This window comes from Anabas testudineus, chromosome 24 (genome assembly GCF_900324465.2).
Source record: "Anabas testudineus chromosome 24, fAnaTes1.2, whole genome shotgun sequence".
In the NCBI taxonomy this organism is placed as follows: domain Eukaryota; kingdom Metazoa; phylum Chordata; class Actinopteri; order Anabantiformes; family Anabantidae; genus Anabas; species Anabas testudineus.
This window is the reverse complement of record NC_046632.1, coordinates 17,401,445-17,409,660: the sequence shown is the minus strand read 5'-3', so window position 1 is coordinate 17,409,660 and position 8,216 is coordinate 17,401,445. Positions and strand designations below refer to the sequence as shown.

Here is an 8,216-nt window from a genome sequence, read left to right as displayed (position 1 = left end):
CTAACACATTAAATAAAATACAATCAGTATAATAATTAATTGTACAACAGGGAAATCTCAGTCCTTCCTTGTTTTGGGTTTTGGTGCTGAAACAAAGAAACAAAGTGTAAAACTGTTAGTGGACGAAAGGAGGAGGAACAAAAAAGAAGACAAAAAGAAAAGGAGGAGAGAAAATACAAAGAAAGAAAATTTGTAAGAGAGAAGAGATCGTCTGATCACCATTAGGATTCTCCTGTTTGTAGAAGGTCTTGAGCATCTCCACGGCTTCTTCTGCTCTGTGACCTGAAACATACTGAATGTACAAGACAGTACAAACAGTTATAGACTGTAGACAACAAGGCCTCAGAGCTGCAAGGAGCAATTAGACAAACACACAAAGACAGAGACAGGGACCAACACAGACCTTGAATGTAGTCCCAGTCTGAGGTAAGTCTGCAGAAGAAACGTCCAGAACTGAACCGCAGCCTCCAAACCGCTCGTTCCTGCAGCCGTACACAACCACTGGGATGTCTGACAGACAGTGAAGGAGAGATCCTCAAACACACACACACACACACACACACACACACACAGGTGGAGAGGATACTGAAGAGGCGAAGGGCGGCAGCACACATGATGCACGGCTCCACCGTCACGTAAAGGACAGTTTGTTTGCACACGCTCTTCACGTCCAGGTTTCTGTGATGACACCAGTCCAGGAGCTGATCCAGTGCAACCATCTCCGCGTGGCGAGTCGCCTAGAAAAACACCACACACACATTCACATAGAACATTTCAAAAGGAGAAGGTTTTGGTTCAGAAACTGTATTTGTCAGTTAAAATGTCTGAACTGAAGTGTGTAGAATGACTAATCAGATAAACTTTAAATCTTTAAAGAATTCTTTTTTTAGTTTTCCTACATTTTTCGTTTCATTGACTTCATTCCGTCCCTTTCCCACGATTTCACTGTTGTAGACCATCAGACATCCAACAGGCACCTCTCCATTCTCCAGAGCGTCTTTGGCCTGAAGAAACACATTCACATGGTTTTTTGAGCTGCACTGCAGGTTGAAAGAGTTACTGAGGATGTTGATGAACTGACTGAGGCCATGTTTTAAACTCATTACTGCACAAACCCGGCGTCTAAGTGTTATTTTGCTAAAAACCCACAAAGTGACCAATTTGAATGTAACTATGTACCGGAAATGGACCCACCATGTCAAACGCGCTCGCCATCCACTTCTCAATGTCTTCATTACTCGGATGAAAACTCTCCGCGGAGGCAGCTCTACTTTCTTCCTCTGTTCCCATGGCAATTACTACTCGTTAGCTTAAATAAAACTCACAGTGACATGATTATGATACAGGTTTGTAGGTTATCTGCTCGGTTTAATTACAGCGTTGTGTGTACACATGGGAGGGGGAAGATAATATTGTACGGACCACTGCTAGACATGAGCAGTCGATCTCATCGATGGCTCCATGCACCACGTTCATACGTCTGATCGATGCATCAAATTGACTACATTTGTCCGGTTATAGACCGGAAGTGAGGGGAGGTTACATATAAAATAAAGCAGCTTTAAAAACAGCTTTTCTGTATGCTCGTTTTTACAAAAAGCAACCTCTGCTGTTCACGCTGTCGAGTTTGACCGATGAAAAGCGTATTTCTGGATCACATTTACTCACAGTCAGATACTGCATACATACGATATTTAATTTAGTTCACCGTCTGTTTGTGTTATATTTTGAAATCTACACCGGAACCTCTTGTGTTCACCTGTTTCCCTAGCATGGCGGCAGCAGGGAGTTGCTAACTACCAGAAACTCTTCAATAACATGTCCGTAAAATAGTCAGCACAAAGCTAAAAGTACTGAGCGTTTTTTGGATTCTTAGTTTGTGAATTCTTTACTGTACGAGGATGTTTTCGTCGACCTGGAATTTTATTAAACGCCACAAAAGGAAATTTATTTTCACTGGCGCTGTAGTTGGAGGTAACGTGAAATGCTAACGTTACTTTGCTAATACTGTTTTATATGACAGCCCGCCAGACTTCGTTAAACTGTTTCTAAATAGTGTATTTTGTACTTATCAGTAAAATGAGACACATCTTAACTATAATTCAATAGCTTTTAGGGGTCATATAGATCGCATGTCTAATTCGGCACATGTTTCTTCATCATTCAACAGATTTATCAACAGAATTACACAGTTCTCCCTGTGAGGTGAATTTTACTGCACAGAAACCGTGATAAGAACCAAACAGCAAAAGTTACTATTGTCCTGAATTAGCGCTGTGTCATGTTGTTTAATACCGATTTAAAAACAACTCAGGAAGGTTAAAAACGATTTTATTAAGTTCCAATTGGAGGCTAAGAAAGCCATGGTTAAAGTGCCAGATAATTGAGTGTAGTTTGGCGTGACGCTCCCTAAGCAGCTTTAATGCCAGGAAAGGACACTGCTGTGCAATAAGTTGGGGCTTTACTGAAAATACAGGCTGGCTGAACGTGTTGCTTCTCAAACTGCTAATTATTTATCAACTATATCCGAAGTAAAGCGAGCAGGGACATCTGCATCATTCATTAAGCATTATTGATCCTGGGAAATGGTTGGTCTTGTTAAATATTAATATAAGGAGTTGATAGTTGTTGTAAGTGGCAGTTAGGATATGTTGTGTAACATCTTAAATGGCATGATCGAGGAGCAGATTTTGTAATCTTTAAATGTTTGACCCTGTGTCTCTTTTTACACTAATGCCAATGATGTTGTTTAAATTTACAACTAAAAGTTTCTAAAATGTATGCTGCAACCGGACTGCTGCTCTTTATGTGTGACTAACATTTACGGTTGATTTCCCACAGGAGTGTATTTGCTGGGTAAATATGCCCAGAAGAAGATCAGGGAGATCCAGGAGAAGGAGGCAACGGAGTACATTGCTCAGGCCAGAAGGCAGTTCCACTTTGAAAGCAACCAGAGAACCTGCAACATGACTGGTAACCACACTTGTTCTTCTGATTAATAATCTCCCAGAAATCCTTTTGGATGCTACAAAGATCTGTTTTTAGTTATCATATCAGTATCTGCATAAAACATTTGTCTTTCTTTGTGTGTGTGTGTGTGTGACAGTGCTGTCTATGCTCCCTCCACTGAGAGAAGCCATCGTCAGTCAACTCAACTCAGAGAGTCTCACTACACTACTGAAGACCAAGTGAGAAGATGTGCCTTTTACAGTTACAATCCTTGGATTCACTCATTTACCTTTTATTCACTTCTATAACACAGAGTAACTATGTTTTTTCTTGTTTCACATTGTCTCACAGACCAGCAAATAAGCTCGAGATCTGGGAAGATTTAAAGATCATCAGTAAGTTCTCTTCACGTCACTAAAGCGCACTGTAAAATTTAACAGAAGTTGTAAATTCCCAAGTTTCTGTTATAGATGAAAAGCCAAAGAGTGCCAGCTTCATTTTACAATCTTGTTGATTTGTTCAGGTTTCACTCGCACCATCGTAGCAGTGTACAGCACCTGCATGCTGGTCGTTCTACTCAGAGTCCAGCTGAACATCATTGGAGGATACCTGTACCTGGACAACTCTATAGGAAAGAATGGAACGGTGAGGGACAAGAAGAGCATTTTATAAGCTTCTTATCTCATGTTGATCTTTAAAATGACATCTTTCTGTTGTTTTTTTTAGTACTTTTTGAATACGTTTGTGCAACATGATGGTCGCTATAAGTGAGGTGTTTAAGGTTCAATGCTGGAGACCTGGCTTTTTATAGTTTTGAAGAAATTACATCAAATCTGACTCTGTTCTGTTCACAGTTGACACTAATGCTCATACAATAGTTTTAGATTACTGTGGAAAAACGAGCAAACCATAAAGGAAACATGGAGTCGGCAAATGCACGTTTATTTCTATTGGGTATTTACAGTACATGTGCATGTTTGTTATGTGTTCTTCCAGACGGCTCTGGCTCCCCCGGATGTCCAGCAGCAGTATCTGTCCAGTATCCAACATCTGCTAGGAGACGGTAGGATTCACAAACAGCACATCACTATCAAAGCCTTTTCAGCTCAGTCTGTAAATCCATGTTTAAATCCTCCACTAACTTCTTTCTTTGCCTCTGTTTAGGTTTGACAGAGTTGATGACGGTGGTGAAGAAAGCAGTTCAGAACTCACTGGGAGGGTGAGTGTCTGAACTTTATTGTTTGTTATTTATTATTCAACAATGATTATTTATGTGATTCATGTATTAATTATAACAATAAAAGGCCAGACTCTAAGAGCCGCAGCACATCGAGCTGACTGGTTAGATTTTGCTATGTGTCCGGAAACTTTGGTACTAGTTAGACCTTCGTCGGTAAGAAAGTGATGAGCAAATGCTGCTTTATGGTTTTTATAGCTGCAGTCCTACATCTCCTGCTTACCCCTATTGAATGACAAATACAGGCTGTCGCCACCTGCGGGAATGGAGTCATTTCTTCTCACACAGGCTGTGGTTTTTGTGGTGTGTTCAAGTGACAACTTTCATCGTAGCTTGTTCCTTGTTGTCCACTTGTTGTGTCCCTGCTCTGAGATGTTGTCTTCAGGTTGCACATTTTATACCACAGTGCAAACCCCCAAATTATTGATACTGAATTTACAATTAAATGTCAAAGAATGCAGCAAATTCTCAAAGATGAGGAGCTGTAACCAAAGAATGTAGATCGACCGATTCATTGTTTAAGTTTTAAGTCTGAAGCTGGCTGTTCTTCTTTCAGTGCTGTTAACAAAGGCAACGTTAACGTGTTGTGAACATTGAAACTCTGTTGTGTATGCAGGGTGTCGCTGAAGCAAAGTCTGTCCCTGCTGGAGTTGGAGCAGCAGCTGAGCTGGATCAGAGCCGAGGTAGAGGCCGGCTCCCAGCGGCTGCTGTCCTGGTACATGCTGGCTGACGACGAGAACGCGCTCGCAGCCCAGGTCACTGCACAAACATAGATCAATTCACAGCAGCATTTACAAAACCTGCACAGCCGTATCTAAAAATGTTCTCGTCTGCAGGCGTGTGGTTTGACAGAAAAGGATGTTATGACCATCAAGTTGTTAAACGAGACTAGAGACATGTTGGACAGGTAAACGCTGCACCTTTGACTTCATTCATCATCTTAACATGTCTGAACAGTATCTGTGAACTAGTGTTTTGTGATTCTGATGTGTGTATTATTTGTGCCTCCAGTCCAGACTTCACCACTGTCCTAAACACCTGTCTGAATCGGGGTTTCTCTCGTCTCCTTGACAACCTGGCCGAGTTCTTCCGCCCCCCTCCGGGCGACGCTTCCCTGAGCTCTGCACCTGACAGGTGAGTTGCTTGTATGACACATCTGCTGTTTTACCAACAGGAACATTGACAAAAAGCTGTAAGATTCTACTTTATGATCAACGTTGTTTGAGCACAGGCAGCGTTGGAACATGTTTAGTGTACTCGGTTTGGTCAGTCATGATGATCTATTTACATGTTACCTGTGTGTGTGTGTGTGTGTGTGTGTGTGTGTGTGTGTGTGTGTGTGTGTGTTTAGTCTGGCTGCAATCAGTTTGCCTCTGGCCAAGATCATCCCCATCATCAATGGTCAGATCAACACGATCTGCAGTGAAACTCCCAGCCACTTTGTTCAGGTAACATCAGGCCTCATCCACTAGTGTCCTTGTTTTCTGTGATCAGATGAACAACCACAGTCACACACAGAAACCTGTATCAGCCAAATGTAAAGCTGCAACTAATGATTTTCTTCACCAGTTCATCTATAGTATATGATTTGATTAGTCAGTTAATCCTTTGGTTAACTTACCAATAAATAAACAGCTAAAACAGCTATGATTTCTATCATTATTCAAACATGTTCTGAGTTATATTTTAACTGGGTTTGTATCTGCAGGACCTGCTGCTTAACGACCAGGTGAAGGAGTTTGCAGCCATTGTCTACGAGACCTTCAGCGCGCCACATGAGCTGCAGAAATAATCATGAGGAGCAGAAAAAGAGGAAGAAGAGTGGGATGAAAACAAACGAGTCAAGTCCTGAACTGTTTTCTCCCATGAGTCACTTTTCTCCTTGGCTGTCAGTCAAGATTAGTGGCGACAAACGTCCACAACAGAACAATCACAGGTGCATCTGTGTCTCCTCTGACTGCACCGTGATGGATTAATAAACCAGGGGAGAAAGAAGAGACCTGCACTGGGTTTATACTTACAGCAGAGCCTGGGACCACTGCACCATGTCAAGACGGTAACGTTGTTTTAATTTACCCTGAGAGGTGGGAAACAGGAAAACACTGACGCTGTGAAAGATCACGTGCTGCCGAGCTGGCCGCCACTTTTTCAAACAAGATGATACTCAAGCGATGTTAGTTTAATCTGTTGACGACTTTCTCTGGCTGTGTGTTTTTTATGATTTCATCCAGGTGGTAGAGGGATGTGTACAGGGTTGGACCATCTAATGCAGTGGTTATGTACAGTGGTGTATCGGTAGGAAACTCTAGCAGCAGTTTGTGGGTTATTTGGACATTCGATGACTTCTAAACAACGTTCATCAAACTGCTCCAGCACAGCTGGTGTCATCAATTCAATCTAAATTACATGTGCCCCTTAGAGCCGGATATCAGGTTATTTTCAGTGTAGTTCCTGTTTTGCGGAGCAGGTGTCGCTGTTGTTCAGCTCCCTCTCCTTCTTTTCACTTCACATTAAGGGCTTCTTTCCAAATTTCTTAAAATAAATTAAGCAGACGTTCCTGTTCCTGATTCCATCCTTCACCATGTTTGTATTAACTGCTGTTTGAACGATAACACGGCTAATAGCACCAACATCAATCATTTTGTAGAAGTAAATAATAGTTTTTGTAATGACTGGAGGCTGGAAGTGGTTTTACAGCAGCTGCAAGTGAGAATTATGTTTTATTCATCTGGAGATTGTATTCTGGATTAATCAAGTATTTGTTTCATGACATGTAACAAATCTAATCTTCTTATTTAAGAAAGTAAAAAGCAAATATTTCATATTATAAAATAGTTGTTCAGTTATAAAAATACTGGCTAATTAATTTTGTTGACTAATTGCTGCAGCTTTAATTAAAACACTATTATCCAAAGCTGAGAAAACTAGAACGAGTCTATGAACTGCGCTGTGGTTCTCCGTCCTGCTCGAGCGCTCAACACTTTCAGGTTCTAGCTGCTCTGCCAGCGTCTGATTAGCTCCATAAACCAGGTGTGTGGAGCCAGTAGAGAATGCCAGCACACCTGATTTATCTCGGGATGTGTGGGTTCCAAAGAGCAGGATTAGGAGTCACTGATTTAGCCGACAAGTCTGAGTCCAGCCAAGTTTCAGTCCAGCAGACTGATCGGTTTCTACCTACGTTCAGTCTTAATCACGACACGTTTCTCCTAGTTTGTTAGTTAACACGCTAATTGTCAGCTTTAAATGCAGGTTTTTAAATCACCTGTATCCACATTAAACATAATGTTCAGGTCATTTATTTTTACTTGACAGATCTGCAACAGCTCTGATTAAACTTACTCTGCAACTGACAGCTAATTAATCTGCCCATCATGCTTCATCTGTTTTAGTGGATGATTTCAGTTCACATTCAACCAGACGTCCACTCATTAAAGCATCAAATTAAAAGAAAAGGGATGAGTCCAACAAGGTGCCTGGTGGGATTTCCTACAATCCAGTTTGTGGTCAGTAAAAGTGAATCTGCCTCCCTCAGTCTTTGCTTGTGGAGGATGATTTTGTCAGGACATGTGTTCACATTTTCAAACATCATGTGACTGTTTTGGTAAATTAAACTGATGTGGGTAACACACACGCACACACACGAGAATGTGAACCTGCATGTGGTCAGTAAAGTACAATGTCCTGAATGACAGCTGAAATGAATGTTTGTAGCAGTTTACTGCAGAAGTAATAAATGTAACTTTAATGTGATTTCACATTTCTTCACTTTGTGTTTGTGCTTTAAAAAAAAAGTTTTTTTTTCCATTTTTGTGTCAACAGGGGGCGCTCTACTGTTGCTTGACACAGTTTCATCATGAGATAAGATGATGGAAAATACTGGTATATAATTTGTGTTGAATTATTGTAAAAGCTGTGACTAAGCAAGTCGAGGTGTTGATGGCATCAGCATCTTAGTTACTGATTAAATAATTTAGGAAAGAAAACTTTTTCCCAGATGGAAACTTCTTCAAGTCAATAAGGGAGTGGAAAA

At 41.1% G+C, this 8,216-nt stretch overlaps 2 protein-coding genes across 2 annotated transcripts; one reads left to right on the top strand and one right to left on the bottom strand.

Moving 5' to 3' along the window:
- On the bottom strand, positions 1 to 1,405 carry adat2 (adenosine deaminase tRNA specific 2). The gene is made up of 6 exons (XM_026340841.1): positions 1,195 to 1,405; positions 900 to 1,004; positions 587 to 737; positions 404 to 510; positions 220 to 292; positions 1 to 86 (listed from the first exon to the last, which is right to left on the bottom strand). The coding sequence occupies exons 1-6, from the start codon at positions 1,288 to 1,290 to the stop codon at positions 58 to 60; spliced, it is 561 nt and encodes a 186-aa protein (XP_026196626.1). The 5' UTR covers positions 1,291 to 1,405; the 3' UTR covers positions 1 to 57.
- Positions 1,406 to 1,747: 342 nt separating this feature from the next.
- Positions 1,748 to 7,936, top strand: pex3 (peroxisomal biogenesis factor 3). The gene is made up of 12 exons (XM_026342006.1): positions 1,748 to 1,974; positions 2,842 to 2,973; positions 3,107 to 3,188; positions 3,301 to 3,344; positions 3,473 to 3,594; positions 3,946 to 4,012; positions 4,114 to 4,168; positions 4,803 to 4,941; positions 5,023 to 5,093; positions 5,198 to 5,320; positions 5,538 to 5,634; positions 5,895 to 7,936. Exons 1-12 carry the CDS (start codon positions 1,902 to 1,904, stop codon positions 5,976 to 5,978), a joined length of 1,089 nt encoding a protein of 362 aa, XP_026197791.1. The 5' UTR covers positions 1,748 to 1,901; the 3' UTR covers positions 5,979 to 7,936.
- Positions 7,937 to 8,216: the final 280 nt, after the last annotated feature.